Source organism: Ailuropoda melanoleuca, chromosome 10 (assembly GCF_002007445.2).
Source record: "Ailuropoda melanoleuca isolate Jingjing chromosome 10, ASM200744v2, whole genome shotgun sequence".
Classification (NCBI taxonomy): domain Eukaryota; kingdom Metazoa; phylum Chordata; class Mammalia; order Carnivora; family Ursidae; genus Ailuropoda; species Ailuropoda melanoleuca.
Genome location: NC_048227.1, coordinates 95,121,070 through 95,137,484, shown reverse-complemented (window position 1 = coordinate 95,137,484; position 16,415 = coordinate 95,121,070). Strand labels below are relative to the sequence as shown.

At 39.7% G+C, this 16,415-nt stretch overlaps 2 protein-coding genes across 18 annotated transcripts in view; one reads left to right on the top strand and one right to left on the bottom strand.

Moving 5' to 3' along the window:
• Window positions 1-1,612: 1,612 nt before the first annotated feature.
• Window positions 1,613-16,040, bottom strand: ARMT1 (acidic residue methyltransferase 1). Of its 4 annotated transcripts, none has more exons than XM_034669302.1 (6): window positions 15,270-15,525; window positions 12,956-13,061; window positions 12,312-12,556; window positions 7,051-7,216; window positions 3,680-3,748; window positions 1,613-1,967 (listed from the first exon to the last, which is right to left on the bottom strand). In XM_034669302.1, exons 1-6 carry the CDS (start codon window positions 15,401-15,403, stop codon window positions 1,923-1,925), a joined length of 765 nt encoding a protein of 254 aa, XP_034525193.1. In that variant the 5' UTR covers window positions 15,404-15,525; the 3' UTR covers window positions 1,613-1,922. The 4 variants fall into 4 exon arrangements, with proteins under 4 accessions (XP_034525193.1, XP_034525191.1, XP_002920315.2 ...); XM_034669300.1 differs by lacking the exon at window positions 1,613-1,967 and adding an exon at window positions 15,776-16,040 and having other exon boundaries at window positions 1,990-3,748; window positions 15,270-15,384; XM_002920269.4 differs by lacking the exon at window positions 1,613-1,967 and having other exon boundaries at window positions 1,990-3,748; window positions 15,270-15,528.
• Window positions 15,664-16,415, top strand: part of RMND1 (required for meiotic nuclear division 1 homolog) — a 38,645-nt gene continuing 37,893 nt past the window's right edge. For all 14 annotated transcript variants that reach the window (XR_004628175.1, XR_002142916.2, XR_004628177.1 and 11 more), the window contains exon 1: window positions 15,664-15,836. The gene's annotated coding sequence lies outside the window, so the exon portion shown is untranslated. The remainder of the gene's footprint in view (window positions 15,837-16,415) is intronic.

Here is a 16,415-nt window from a genome sequence, read left to right as displayed (position 1 = left end):
GCCTTGAAAAGAAGCCACCCACAAAGCCCACATATTTGATTATTTTTCTTTATATATGAAATATTGAGAACAAGCAAATCCATAGACAGAAAGTAAACCACTGGTTGCCAAGTGTTGAGAAGAGGGGAAGGAGGAATCACTGCTAAGGGGCACGGGGTTGATTTTAAGGGTGACAAACATTTTGAAATTGAATTGTCGTGATGGTCGCATAACTGCCAATGTACTAAAGTACTGCACACTTTAAATGGATGAATCAGGGGCGCCTGGGTGGCTCAGTTAGGCATCTACCTTCAGCTCAGGTCATGATCTCAGGGTCCAGGGATCGAGCCCCATGTCAGACTCTCTGGTCAATGGGGAGTTGGCTTCTCCCTTTCACTCTCGCTCTGTGCTCTCTCTCTAATAAATAAAATCTTAAAAAAAATAAATGGATGAATTATATGTGAATTTTATCTCAAGAAAGCTGGTTTTTAAAAAATTCAAAAATAAGAAAAAGGAACTCTCGTGTACTGTGGGTGGGAATGTGAACTGGTATAGCCAACTTAGTATGGAGGTTCCTCAAACAATTAAAAATAGAATACATCCAGTAATCCCACTACTGGGTATTTACCAAAAGAATAAGAAAACGTAAATTCAAAAAGGTACATGCACCCCTATGTTCACTGCAGCATTATTTACAATAGCCAAGACATGGAAACAACCTGAGTGTCCACTGAATGGATGACTGGACAAGGATGTGATACACACACACACAGTATTAGCCATAAAAAAACGAAAAAAATAAATAAGATCTTGCCATTTGCAGCAACATGGATGGACCTAAGTGGTATTATGCTAAGTGAAAGTCAGAGAAAGACAAATATGATAGGATTTCACTTATATATGGAATCTAAAAACAAACAACAGAAAAGGCAGAAACAGACTCAAATACAGAGAAGGAACTGGTGGTTGCGTGGGGGGGCGGGGATGGGTAAAATGGGTGAAGGGGAGTGGGAGATCCAGGCTTCCAGTTAGGGAATGAACAAGTCACCGGGATGAAAGGTACAGCATAGGGAAGATACTCAATGGCATTGCGACAGCCATGTCTGGTGACAGACAGCAGCTACACCTGTGCGGAGCACAGCATGACCTATGGACTTGGCCAGTCGCTATGTCGTACGCTTGAACCTAACGTAACATTGCGGGCCAACTACACTTCAATTTAAAAAAAGTCAATCGGTTAAACTACAGGTGGGTCCTACCCCTGCTAAGCATTTTTTAAAATTCCATCTTGAACCAACTTCTTCTCCCATAGCGCCCCTTTTCTTGCTTGCTCGTTTGCTTCCTTTTCTTATAGGAGGGGGTGAACTATTTCTTCACAAATCCTAATTTCATGTTCTTAATAAAACACGATAGGGGCACCTGGGTGGCACAGCGGTTAAGCGTCTGCCTTCGGCTCAGGGCATTATCCTAGCATTATGGGATCGAGCCCCACATCAGGCTCCTCCGCTATGAGCCTGCTTCTTCCTCTCCCTGTTTGTGTTCCCTCTCTCGCTGGCTGTCTCTCTGTCAAATAAATAAATAAAATCTTTAAAAAAAACAAAACACGATAAAAACAGAAAAAAAAATCCATTGCTCTGAAAAATGTAATGTATTACACCATAGCCCACACTGTGGCTCTGGAGTCAATATATATACACAGTCATGTTCTGACTTATGTCAAGTAGCTACAAACAATTCTAATATGCTCAGTATTTTAGTAACTTAATGTTTAAAACAGGAACACATGTAGATGAGTAAATTCAAAATGTGCAGCTTTATATAAACATTTTACAAAACTTTTTAAAAACACTTAGCAAGAACATAGCCTCATAACCTCACTTATAAGTGACATAATTTATGAACTGCTTTGGCAACATGTATGATACACATTATCAGTTTCTTTATCACATAGACGCCATATTTAATCTTCCCTTCTTGACTTTCTCCCACTGGAAAATAAAACCAAAAAGATTTTCAGTACACTTCATTTTATTATACCAACAAGAAAACATTTCCAGGTTTATTACCGATATCAGTTTCAAAACAAACTGATGGAAACTTATATTCTTTAACATCTAGTGGTCATCAAAAATGGGTAAGCATATAAACAATTAACTTAGTACTCCAAATTCAATGCATAAGAATCTTTTCTAGCTAAAGCATTTTTTTTAAAAAAACTGCAGAACAATCTAAAAATCTGTTCATTTAAAGCATTTATGTATTAAAATAATATATTTCAATTGGTTATGGATATCACAAATAGAATGTAAAAGGTATCAGTTCTTCAAATACCATTTGTTTCATTCTGTTCAATTTTGGGTTTCCTGCTATCCATTCCACAGGTCAATCAAAATACAAATGCGTGCAAATTAAACAAGTTATTTAAAATGAAATAAAGTTCAAGGAGAACAAAATTTAGAATTAACTTATGAGGTAATCTTTACTTTCATCGTTCAAGTATCACAGTTCTAAGAAATGCCTCTCTTTTCAAAACCTATTTCATTTAAGATGTTTGCCTTCACGGAGCCCTTATTTCTAGAGCCCCAAAACAAGGTAAATAAAATCCCATGCTTCCTAGAATATTAAATACCATGCAGCATAGCATTAAAAGAATGTTAACTAACTTTAAAAGCAGAATTCTCTTATATTTTACTTTCTGACCAATTAAAAATAAGTTCATTAAAACCACTTGAAATTATGCATTTAACTTGAAATAAGTGACTAAAATTCCAACATAAACATAAATAACTGTAACTAGCTCAATCCATCTATCGCCCAAACAATGTAGTAGGGCAAAATGCCCAAAGAGAAAAGCATCGAGAGCGTATGGAAACGAGCACTGAGAAGCCATGCTCCCCAGAGCGGATGCAGAGCAGCCATGGGACTAAATTCACGTGCTCCTTTTGCGGACACGAAGTGTCTCTCATATCTCCCTACACAACTTAAGAGTTCCTAAAGCAAGTCAGAGTGGACCATCAAACTGAAATATCCCATACTTGCCAGTGGTCAGCCAGTTGGGCTCGGAGGCTACATATTGCTCAGCCTGCCCTGGCTTCAGCCCAACCTGAAGCTCTGCTTTTAATGTCCGTATGCTGCAGAGAGGGGCAGGATGGAAGCCGTTCAAAGCCTGATGAAACGGAACGGTAAATTCCCACTTCCTATCGCCTGTCAACTTCCTATAGTTCAAATCACCCTTGAATAAAATTAAATGTGCCTTCTGCAGTTCAGCATACAAGTCAGGAGCAACCTGAGACATTACGCAGAATTCATGAGGCAGGGTCCAAAATATATGATCACGGTAAACCCATCTGCCCGTCTTTACATAGGCTTCCCAGTCAGCCCCACACTTGGACATCCACTTATGATTAGACATTTTCATTTGTTCAATTAACCAGTTAAAATCACGGATAGTAGTATCGGACACAAACCACGGAATAGTTTTTCCATAAAAATGGATCTCAGTAGCCAGTTGAGAGGACAACAAAAAGTCAGCTAAAACTAAATCTGTAACAAGTTCAAACCCAGAATTATCCAGAACAATTACTACTCTGGTAATAGATGCTTTTTCTCTTGTTTTCTTGCAGTTGTTAAGCAGCAACCAAAGACGTTCCATGTCATTCACTAAAATCAAAGGTTTTAGTTCCTCCAAAGAATTAATTACATTGGTTTTCTGAGACCTGGTTTCCCCGCTTGATAGAGACAGATCACACTTATTCCCCCACAGTGAAATCTGAAAAAGAAAAAGTACAAAACTTTTACCCTTCTTTTGAATAACCAACAAAAACTCTATTGTGTAAAATGTGGGGGGGGAGAGGTTGCTAAAACTATTCATAAAATTCATATCTACAACACGCTTAATTTAAAATACCTATCCGGGGCGCCTGGGTGGCGCAGCCATTAAGCGTCTGCCTTCGGCTCAGGCCGTGATCCCGGTGTTCTGGGATCAAGCCCCACATCAGGCTCCTCTGCTGGGAGCCTGCTTCTTCCTCTCCCACTCCCCCTGGTTGTGTTCCCTCTCTCGCTGGCTGTCTCTCTGTCAAATAAATAAATAAAATCTTTTAAAAAATAAATAAATAAAATAAAATACTCATCTGATCTACACCTTCTCTAATAATGCAAAGACTGTGTTTCCATCATGATGTATAAACAAGGTTAAGACAATGAAACATTTAATTGGTCACTATGTAATAATTTTTTTTAAAAAACTGGTTTGAATGATGTTAACGATCTGTATGGCTTAAACCAGAATGACTTTGCATCTTGCAGATATTAGAATACGATCACACTGTAAAAAGAAGTTACAAAGTTTATTTAAAAATCTAAAGTCAAAAGAAAAATAAGTTCTCTCTTCCCTCCTCATATTCCTCCCCAAATGCTGTTTCTTTTACTACTTGTATAACCTTAGGACCAGGCAAACTCTCTGGGATTTAGGTCTCTTACTTGAAAAATAAAGAAATTGGGCATGGTGATGTCTAAAGATCCCTCCAACTCCAATCATCTATTATTCCATTTTAAATTGAAATAATACTCAAGTTTATTTTATAGAAAATGGTACGTAGCCCCTTTTTAAAGCTGTAATTAAATTATGTGTTTAGGAGTCCAGGCTCTAGAATCAGAGAGACGTGGGTTCAAATCCCAGCATTTCCAGTTAACAGCCATTGGTAAAGTATATATGCTCCCTAAGGCTCAAGTCCCACAATGGAAAAATGACATAACAGCACTCACCTTGTAGTTACTGTGAGAGGTGACATAATACGTTTAACACACCCAATACTCCATAAATATTAGCCAAAACAGACTCTACTCTTGTGTGATTCAAAGAGGAAAATGCACATTCTAAGAATATTATGTTTAAAATAAGACAGATGAATGGATGTTTTTAAGTGCAAGGCTTAAATATTAAGTGTCCATCTGATGCAGAAACACATTGGTGTAGGCGACAGCACCCCTCAGTTGATATCAGGGTCTCTGTCCACCGCCCACAGTTTCCCTCACACCATCTTCCAGTTTGTAATTCCGCATTGGGTTATGCCATTACTTGACTGTCTATATTCTCTTGAGATTACAAGTTCTACGATAGCAAGGACTGTCTGTTTTCCTCAAGATCACAGGCCCTGCATCCAGTGTGACAGAGCAGGCACTGAAATGTTTGTGTGGACAGTGGGCTTTTAAAAACAGATCAACAGGGGTGCCTGGGTGGCCCAGTCGTCAAGTGTCTGCCTTCAGCTCAGGGCGTGATCCCAGAGTCCTGGGATTGAGCCCCACATCAGGCTCCTCTGCTGGGAGCCTGCTTCTCCCTCTCCCACTCCCCCTGCTTGTGTTCCCTCTCTCGCTGGCTGTCTCTCTCTCTGTCAAATAAATAAATAAAATCTTTAAAAAAACAAAGACAAAAACAGATCAACATTCCCTGCAAATTAAAATGCCCTTAGGTTTCTTGTAGGAAGTTAACCTGCTGGTCATCATGAGTACTAACGGAAGGCAACTTTGGCCTCCTTCACTTGGCCACATTCAATGACAGAAAACAGAGAGGTATTCCTTCTTCTTCACAACTTACTATACTCACGGGACAAAGACATACTCAAAGACCGTCCCTTGAAACAATGGGCCAGCTACGGGTAAGGACTGACATGTTACTGTTTTTTTCTTCTTTTCTTTTTTAATTCTAAACTAAGCATAAAGGATAGTTTCAACTGGGGGAAATAACTAGGCTTATTATTTAATAATACCCTGCCAACTTATCTTCCAAACTCAAAATAAGCCTTTCCCTCTTAATCATACAGCTTACTCTGCTTGCCCTCAAAGTTTTATCAGGATTCTGCAGTCTCTACTTTCAAAGTATTTCCAGAATACTGGTGACATTTAACACCTCTTCTTGGTCCAGTCATCCCCCCGGGAGTCACATTAGTAACAGACTTCCCCATGTCTAGCCTTGTACCCCTTCAGTGTGTCCTGAGAAGTCATCCTTGAAACAAGTCAATCCTCGTTACTCCTCTGATGAAAACGCTCTAATAACTCCCCCGTGATGGCAACGTGAGTAAAAACCGAAATCTTACCTTTGCTTACGAGGCCCTTCCAGGCCCCTCACCTCACTCATTTCCTGCAGAATCCCCTGGCAGCTTCTCTCACATACTTGCCAGTTTCCCACATCAGGTACCCTGGCAGAAACACTCCCCCAGACCTGCATGTGACCCACTCCCTCACTGGCTTTGCATCTTTCCCCATCACTTTCTGAGGCCCTTCCCTGGCAGCCCCACTTTAAACGGTACCCCTGCATCTCCTCCAACATCCCCATTCTCCTGCCCTGCTCTATCTCACTTCGTGGCATTTCCTAATAGCATCTTTTTCTGGAAATGTTTCTAACTTTGGGAGATGAGGGCTGGGGATACTGTTGTGTAAAACCCCGCATTTTCAAATAGTTCTGATTCTAATAACACATCTTAAGGATGTGTTCGAATGAGAATTAAAAACTAAACTTAATGCAAGACAGATGAAGAAATGGAATAAAATCCTATTAAACAGGCCACAGACCCCCTGAGTGTTTCCACCTGATGGTAAGGGCAGGCTGGCTGTTCTAGGCTCTGTGTTCCACACTGACACGACTGAATCCACTTTCATTCTCACAAGGTACATACTGCCATCTTCATTTAACACAGGAGGAAACTGTAGCTCAGAGAGGCTAAGTAACTTGCCTCAGGCCCAACAACAAGTGACAGGACCAGCACTGAAGTCCAAGTCAGGCTAGGCCGACCAAGTGACTGTGCAGTATTCTCTCAAGACTGACAGAGGCTATGAAGCCAGAGGACTCCTGTGCCACTAAAATCACCTCCAGCTGAAGAGATTTCAAGACTCGTTTTCAGAGATTAAGTGGATTTTCAGCTCTTGAATAACACTATTACTAAAATGATAAAAAATGATCAATTAAAAGTTAAATGATAATATATACACGTGCTTTGTTGTTAAAACAATGCCACTTTATTTTTTTAACTATTTAAATACACAAAATATACTCAGAAGGTTAATTATCACATTTACCTGAAGAAGTCTGAAAAATTCTTCTCTCAGCTGATTTTCATCTAGGTCTTCGATGGCTCTTACCACCTCTTGCAGGTGAGTACACAGAGCAATGACAGATTCCTGTGACTCAAAGAAATTTTGGTCTTTGGATTCTTTAAACACATCAAAGTCATCAATCGGTGGACTATAGGAGGAGAAAAACATATAGGTGAAACATTTCTGTAACTCTGTACCTTTTTTTTTTAACATTTGGATAATTGCAGTTGTTTAAAGTAAAGTGAGTAGAAGTATCTAATCTCAAAAATGACTGGTAATAGATACTGTATCAAACATAAATCAAGTTACAGAAAAATGAATAGTTATCAAATTACACAAAATAAATCAATTTGATCAAATTACACAAAAATAAATCCCCGAACTCATTTTAGTTAACTGTCACAAGTTCCCTACTCAAATATTTTACTGGAATTTGAAGTAATTATAGTGATATATCCATAATTATTTACCCAGTTAGGGGTTCCAGAGCAAAAGTAGAAAGCAACAACATTTCAAGATAACTGCTTTAGTTTAACAAGTATTTTTGGGGGTTCTAGATTTGGCAGGGTTCCATGAAACAAACATATGGATATCAATATGTGAACACAATATGGTAATTACCAATAGAGTCAAACATACAGGACTATGGGAACCCAAAAACTACTCGAGAGGAATCAGAAAATATTAAGTAAATTTTACTATAGTAACAAATTTTGACTACATATATGTAGTTTTTGGGTTTTAACCAATGGCGATATATGTGTCAGGGCTTTATGCTGTCCAATGAGAGATCAAATAATATTAATACTGGCCTAAGAACATAACTAGCCCGGTATAAAATAAGAACATCATAGACTTTACAGAACCAAACACAAAAGACATTCAGATCATCTGATCTTCTAAATTGGCAACTTTTTCCAGGGGTCCTCTACCTCAGGATAAAAACAATGTAACTGATGTGGGACTGACTTCAAAAACAAACACATACCGGAATTTATACATCCACACGATTGCTGTCTCCTTCAAGTCTCCCTGGGAAGCTACACCCTATTCCATTGCTCAATGGATGCTGCCATTGCTCCCTGGGAAGCTACACCCTATTCCAAGGATGCTGCCATTACTCAAATTCCACTTCTGGAATTTTCTTTAGAACTTGTGGCACATTATTGAACGTCCTATCAGTGAGAGCACATCTTTATCCTTTGGGGTTTATTTGGAGCCAAAAGTCACTCAGAGAAATTTCAGTAGAATGATGTGTGTAAATCAAACGGAGTAATAGTTTGATTTATGTTATCAAAAATGAAGAATAACTAAAAAATAGTGAGACTAATTTTTTTTAGGTTCTGAAAGAGGTTCCAAAGAATTAAAAGATGTTTTTAGCAATGACAGCATTGCCAAAATAAATCAGTCTCTCAAGGTGACTTAAAGAGATAAAAATTACTTGGATGCACAGATTCAAGTGTAGGGGTCAGCGAACTGCAGCTCGCAGACCCAGTGTAGCCCACCACCTGTTTTGTACAACCTGTAAGCGAAGAATGATCTTTATACTTCCGAGTGGTTGAAAAAAAGGGTATTTTACGAAACACGAAATTCAAATTTCAGTGTCCATAAATAACGTGTTATCGGAGCACAGCCACACTTGTTCATTTACGTACTGCTTGTAGCTGCTTTGCAGGCAAGGACAGAGCTGAGTAGCTGCAACAAAGACCATATGGCCCCCACAGCCTAAAACGTTTACTATCCCGCCCTTTACGGGAAAAGTTTGCCAATCCTTGTTCTAATGTTTTATTAATAAATCATTAAACCCACACCTCTTATTAAGAATGAGCCTTATTCCTTGTATTTAAGAGTAAACTCATATACTTACATACGATTTCTGATTTTAAAAATGTTTGCTATTTTAGAATCTACTAAAGCTGTGTATGTGCACCCACTATGACCCTGTGGTTCACTCCTAGATACACACCCAAAAGGAATACATGCGTCTGCTCACCAAAAACATGTGTTCGAAGGCTTGTAGCAGCATTCTTCATAATACCCCCAAATTGGGAACTACTCAAATATCCATCAATAATAGAATAAACAGTTTGTGATATATTCATATAACACAATACAATATAGCAATGAAAATGATTTACATTTATATGCAACAATATGGATGAATCTCACCAACATAATGCTGAATGAAAAAAACCAGACACAAAATTATATCCAATATAATTTCATTTAAATGAAGTTTACGATGTACTGTATGGTGACTAACATAACATAATAAAAAAACTTTTTTAAATAAAGCTTGTCATTTGGGAAAAAAATAAATAAAAAATAAATGCAATTTAAAAACAGGCAAAACTAACGCAGGTCAGGATAGTGTTATCCTTGAAGGGCAGGAATGGCAGGACCGAAAGCGCCATATGCGAGGCTTCTTTGAGTCCAATAAGGTTCTGCCTCTTGATCTGGGTGCTTGGAATGTGAGCATATTCCGGTAAAGATTGTTGAACACTTAAATATGTTCTGGATGTATATTATACTTTAATAAAAGCTTTAAAATGCCTATTTTCTCCATACTTTCATTTTTCAATATCTGAAGTATATTTTCTTAATATTTAAATTTTGCATATGGCTGACATTTTGAGTCTTAATTTAGACTACTCAACTATTTAACTCTGATAAAAACTAAAACACACATCTTGACAAAGAAAATTATAAGTATGTTTCAGTATAAGGGACAAAAATCAACATAAACATGTCTTAAAGATAATGTGTGCTTTGGGATCCTGGAAAAGTAAAGACCCTTCTTTGGTCACTGGAGCTGTATCACTGCCCCTGGATAGGAATTCCTCCTACGAACTGGACATTTATAAACTTTCAGTACTGGTCCTGCTACAGGATATTTCTTCCTTACACTGACCTAAAACCGGAGTTCTGATATAAATTCCCTGACTTCTGAGTGCCTGCCACAGAGATGACCTCATGAGAGTTCTACATCCACGACTGACTAACATTCTTGTTCTTGCAACTTAAAGCTAAATTTTGCCTCAACCCCTTTTAACAAGCTGTTCCTGAACCAGTGGGTATCAATCCAGGATGTGAGGAATCTCCCTGAGGTGTGAAAAGAAAAACTGATGCCCAGGCCCCACCGCAGACAAATTAAACCATTAGTGTTTATTTTAATATAATGATTTCAAACCCTGCATGTTTAAAAAAAAAAAAAAAAGATTCCTCACCTAACTGGGTTATAAATGTGTAGCCAGGTTTGTAAACTTCTACCCTAGATTTAATTCTGAACCCGATCTACCTCTAAAATCAGACTCAGAAACACATTCCTTTTACCTTTCTAACTTCCAAACTCCCCCAACCCCGTGCAGGGAGCCACCCTGTGTTTCAACACTTCTGTAACATTGGCTCATATCACGGATGTTTTCCAGAATTATGAAACTCTCACCCAGAATTTCAGACTCATGTTAGTCCTTGACAGACATCTAAATTTACTACTTGGAAAAAGATGGTTTAATGAGGGCTCTAAGCTGATTTAAATAGACCAGGGTCAAGTACTGGCTATACCATTTACTAGCCATGTAACCCTGGGCAACTTGTTAACATTGGACCTTGATTTCCTCAACGGAAACCATAATACCACCTACACTTCACTGGGCTGCAAAGTAACTGGAACAGAGCTGGTGTTCGATACATGACAGCCCCTAGTATTGGCAATAGTCTTGCTCAGTTGCCTCCCATGTGCCAGGCAATGTGCTAGATATCTAACAGTGTATTTTGCTTTGAGAGCAAAAGTTCTAAAATACAGTGGGTGCGGGGTGAGAAACCATTAATTAATTAAATTTAATTTAACACACTTACTCAGCAAAAACAAGTTGTGACTTTAAAAAGTAATTTCTAGGGGCACCTGGGTGGTGCAGTCAGTTGAGCATCTGACTCTTGGTTTCAGCTCAGGTCATGATCCCAGGACCCTGGGATCAAGCCCCACTTCGGGCTCCATGCTGAGCATGGAGTCTGCTTGAGATTCTTGCTCTCTCCCTCTGCCCCTCACACTCGTGCTGTCTCTCTCTAAAATTAAATAAACAAAATCTTAAAAACACTTATTTAATTAAAAAAATAATTTCTAAAGATTAAGACAGAAAAGCTAATGAATAGACTCAAATTGTTTCCCCAAATAATTTTTTATTTTACTATTAGTGCTAGTTTGATCAATTGCTTTTAATTATTCTTTCCTATGTTTAGGAACAGATACCAAAGAATTCCTCTTATTTAGCAAACCTGTATTTTTGTAACCAGTGCCCTAAAAGGATGATCCACATTACACTTTCTTTTTTTTTTTTTAAACATTTTATTTATTTATTTCACAGAGAGACAGCCAGCAAGAGAGGGAACACAAGCAGGGGGAGTGGGAGAGGAAGAAGCAGGCTCCCAGCAGAGCAGCCTGATGTGGGGCTCGATCCCAGGACTCCGGGATCATGCCCTGAGCAGAAGGCAGTCGCTTAACGACTGAGCCACCCAGGCGCCCCTACACTTTCTTCTGCTCTCTAAATCAGTTCTATATCAGAATTTTCCTAGGAAAAAAATAAATTAGTAGAAACAAGCCTATAAAAAGTGATTTTATATGTGTTTAACTTTTAAAGTCTGTCTCTAATCTATTTAGCCCATTAAAAAAAAGGCTAAAAATTAATTAAGATGGTGCAAAAAACACCGTAGTGATTCACTGTTCTGTTGACTCCTTGCCCCAAGTTAACTGACATATTACCTATTTTAAGAAGCAAAACATGCTTCCTTTGTTCTGTCTTGTTCTACTGAAATAATTTTTTCAAATTAACATTTTTTGTTCAATAAATACAATTTGTTTTTCTCTAAAAGTAAGTCTTTGTAAGAATTTTTAATTAGTTCCCACTTCTAATATATCCTTTTTTTAAGTATTTCATTTTTAATAATCTCTATACCAAACGTGAGGCTGGAACTTAGAACACTGAGATCAAGAGTCGCATGCTCTACTGACCAAGCCAGCCAGGCACCCTCAGATATTATATCTTACATCTATTCTGGGCAACTGGGTTGTAATTGCCAAGAATCTATTATATCGGTAACACTTGCAGAAACATCCAATACTGCCATTAATATCTGTTGAACTGAATTCTGGCTCCCATTGGCTTTTATTTTTAAACTTATCATTTTATAATATCGAAAAAGCATTAAGTCATCTAAACATTTATTATTTGATGTTATATACTTACCTCTGGATAATTGCTTCATGAATTCTACGATACATGTAGCATTCTACAAATAACCAAGGTGAGTAAAACCATCTGGGTTTTCCATCATTTTCATTTAAAAGACTCTGTTGATATTCTAGGTACTGATTCCATATGTCAGTATCAACAAACTTCTCAACAAAGGGGATTATTGGTTTATCTGTTTGCAATTCATTTCGTAATTTAGAAAGAAGAGAAATTGCTTTCTTTTCAGCTTCAGTGCCTTTCTGCAGAAACATGAAAAAGTATTTAAATATTTAAAAAATATGTGAAAAATCTATATTTAAATATATAATTTACATATGTAAACAATTAATTTACATAGGAATAAGTCCTCTAGGATAACACATTTTTAAGGTCCTAAACTAAAGAAGGAAAAAAATACTAGATTTCAAAGCTACCTTTTATTATGTCTTTTATAAACTATTATAAACATTGAAATTCAGAATTCTTAAGTTGAAAATCAAAGGACACACACACATATCTTAGCTATTCTGCCTTTTTTGTTTAAGTTTCTTCTAAGGAACCATTGTTCTTCTCTAGAGGAGGAATGATCCTTACCACAGACTGCTATTGTGTTTCTGTTAAAGAGTTAACAAAAAATTAAAGTGAAAACACAGTATTACCTCTCCATGTTTCTCAAAAAATTCACTTTTATGTCGATGCAATGTATCAATAGCCCTGGTTAAGATCTGTGGTATTCTGTCTTTAATTGTAAGATACGCAAATGATCTAGAAAAGAGAGCCACATACACAGTATATTAGAGTTAAAATACCAGCAGATTGGCCATCTTCCAGTTTCATTTGAATTAAAATTCCTTTTCATACAAGCATTATAAAGTAAGCCACCGTTGTCTGACCATGATAGTAAGACAAGAAAATCCGAAAACTTCTCTGGTGTTACAGGTCATGAAGCTAAACATTCTTCGTGCTTCTAATCCCAGAATCTCCCCTCGAGATTGTCCCATGATTATCTTTCCCATTCTCTTCCTTTTATTTTCTTGAATCAGAAACTTAACAATGTGATAGGAAAAAGGATTTGTCCTAAAAAAGAAATTAGGATAAAAGAATTTATACTAAAATTCAGACTCTTGTTTTGGGTTTATTACTTACTAAGTGACTTCACATACTTAGAAAGACGAATGAGGCAACAGCTGTAAAACTGTGTGAAAGCCTCTACTGGGCTAGAAGATCAAGAATGAAAGATACTTTATTAACCTGCTTTTCCCTTTTCTCTTAGTTTATATTCTTAGACAATTTTAATTCTCTTCAAAGGTTTTCTCTCCTGCCTTCTCTACCTGCACAATAACTCCATCCATCTTACTCTGCCCTCAAACAAAATTAAGGCATGTTACCATCACACTTTCCCAACCAAAAAATTAGGAGACTTTCTAGAAGTGTTAAAGAATGAAAAAAGCTGGAGGAAAAACTTGAGCATACTTGCATCAAAAAAAATAAGATACCCTTGATTTTAGGCATACAAAAATCAAGATTTACAGATTATTATTTTATACATAATTAATTTTTAAGCAAATGCATATGACTCAGTTGGAAAAAAAAGACTTCAGGGGCGCCTGGGTGACTCAGTTGGTTAAGCTGCTGCCTTCAGCCGGGTCATAATCCCAGGGTCCTGGGATCCAGCCCACGCATCAGCTTCCTTGCTCAGCGGGAGCCTGCTTCTCCCTCTCCCTCTGTCTGTTGCTCCCCCTGCTTGTTCTCTCTGTTAAATAAATAGATAAAATCTTAAAAAAAAAAAAAAAAAAGACTTAAGTGATGAAATTCTGTGCATTTCTAGAGCACAAAACTTAGCTGATCAGTTCATTTTATCTTCACATCACCAAAGTAAGGGAGTTAAGTTTTGGGGGAGTCAGAAGTTATATGCAGATTTTCCAAAGAAAAGGAAAGGAGGGGTGTCAGGGCCCCTAACCTCAACCCACCCCCACCTGTGTATGGGTCAACAGTCCTAAATTTCCTCAGAGTTTCCTCAAAGGTCTGCATCTGTGAGGGTAAAGTCCCAGGTCAGGACTAAAGTAGAGCCAGAGGAACCTAGGGCTCAAAATTTAAGGTTCCACACACTCCCTTATATTTTGCGTAACTGAACAAGTGCCTGCTCAAATTCTGGGCCATTGGTGCCTCTCCAGCCTTATTGTATTCCCGTTAAGCTCAATTTCCTCTACGTGCTCCTTTGGGGGGGGGGGCAGTATTTTGCAAGACATAGCTCAAAGATAAATTTGGCTATTCAATTTATACAAATAAATATATTTTTTATAGTCGTACACAACTTTATCCAGAAATCTGTGACATGTCGCGTAAAAAGCGAAAAGCTGCAGGCATTGATAGTGAGATCACGAATTAATCTCAACGGCAATAGGAAGAAACATTTCTCGATAAATCTGAGATTCCTAACTTTTGCAGAAAAATTTAGCCCTCCAAAAGTGCGTTTATTAAAGATGAGTAGAGCCATGCCGCTGTTAACACCCCGAAAGGGGATAGAGGAACATAAACTCTCATGAGTCAAAACAGCAGCATCGGATCACTTGAAAGACAAGTTATCTGATCGACATAAATTATAACATAAGCCTACTAAAAGACCTGAACAAGGACAACAGAGAGAAGCGGGGTGACCGGAGGAATTCGGCGGGGTGCGTAGTCCGCTCCCAGCAGTCAGGGAGAAGGCTGGAAACCGATCCGAGTCCGGTGCCTGGAGCCCGGCGGGCAGCCGCAGCCAGTAGGCTCGCCCCCCTGCCCCTGGCCGCCTCGCTCCCCGAGGAAGCCGAGCCCACGCGCCGGGGAGCGGGACCGGACTGCTGGACCAGGCGTCCCCGGCCCGCCGCAGCATCCCTGATGGTTACCCAGAGGTTCCCGACGAGGCCCGGCTTTCCGGAGAAGCAGGGAGGGGGAAGAGCAGCAGAGGGACTGGGCGAGGAAAGCGACACGAACCCTTCGTCCTGTCCCGAGAGGGACGCCGGAGTCCTGGCCATCACCTCCGCCGTGCCAGCGCCAACACTCGCGTCGCACCCGCTGCACGAGAGGCGGTGCCGGCGCCAAGGAGGAGCTGAGAAAGGGAGGGGCATGGGTTAAAAAATTGCGTTTGAATGAAGAAACTTTATTTGGTGCCCGCGGAAGAGACAAACAACGGCCGCCTGGAGGACGAGGAGATCTTCCGGGGACGAGGGCGGGGACAACTAAGGGCGAAGAGCTCAGCGGAATAAGGAAGCAGGAGAAGGCGGAAGCAAGGAGGGACCGGGAGGTCCCAGGCACTAGAGAGCGGAAAAGGTCGCGGCGACGCGGATCACGTGGTCCGGCAGTCACGTGCACCCGGTGGCTCACGTTCTGCCGGGCCGACAGTTCTGCGCGCCTGCGCAGTGCGGGCACTGGGACGGTCGCCCGCGCGGCAGTGCAGGCTGCGGGAAGCGGGAGGTTGGGGTGCCGCTTTTGTGTCTTACCTGCAGCCGGGTCGCGGAAGCTTGCGCGCTTGGCACGTCCCTCTTCTTTTCCGGCGGAGAGGTTAGTGCACTGCCTTTCTTTCGCAGCTTGTATGGGCCCTCCCAGCGGTCCTCACCTTTGATCCCGGCCGCTCTGAACCGCTCGGGTCACCAGGTTTCACCAGAACCTATGCGGTGACCTTTGGTTGACTTAGCTGGGAGTAAAAAAGCACGCAATCCATAAACACTTACTGAACCTTTTTTTTTTTTTTTAAGGTAGTGCATAGCGCTTACCGCAACGATTTTTTTTTTTTTAAATTGAGCTTAAGGAATTGTAAGGCATGCTCCCAAAGATTAGCGCCGCTCTTCCTTTGAATCGTAACCTGGCTGATACTTCCTTATTTGGTTCTTAAGAAGTAGGAAATGTGGGGCGCCTGGGTGGCACAGCGGTTAAGCGTCTGCCTTCAGCTCAGGGCGTGATCCCGGCGTTCTGGGATCGAGTCCCCACATCAGGCTCCTCCACTATGAGCCTGCTTCTTCCTCTCNTAAAAAAAAAAAAAAAAATTTTAAAAAAAAAAAAAAAAAAAAAAAAAGTAGGAAATGTGCCCAGGAACTGAGTAGCTGCCTTGTGTTTCATTCAGAAAATATCAGTGGAATACCT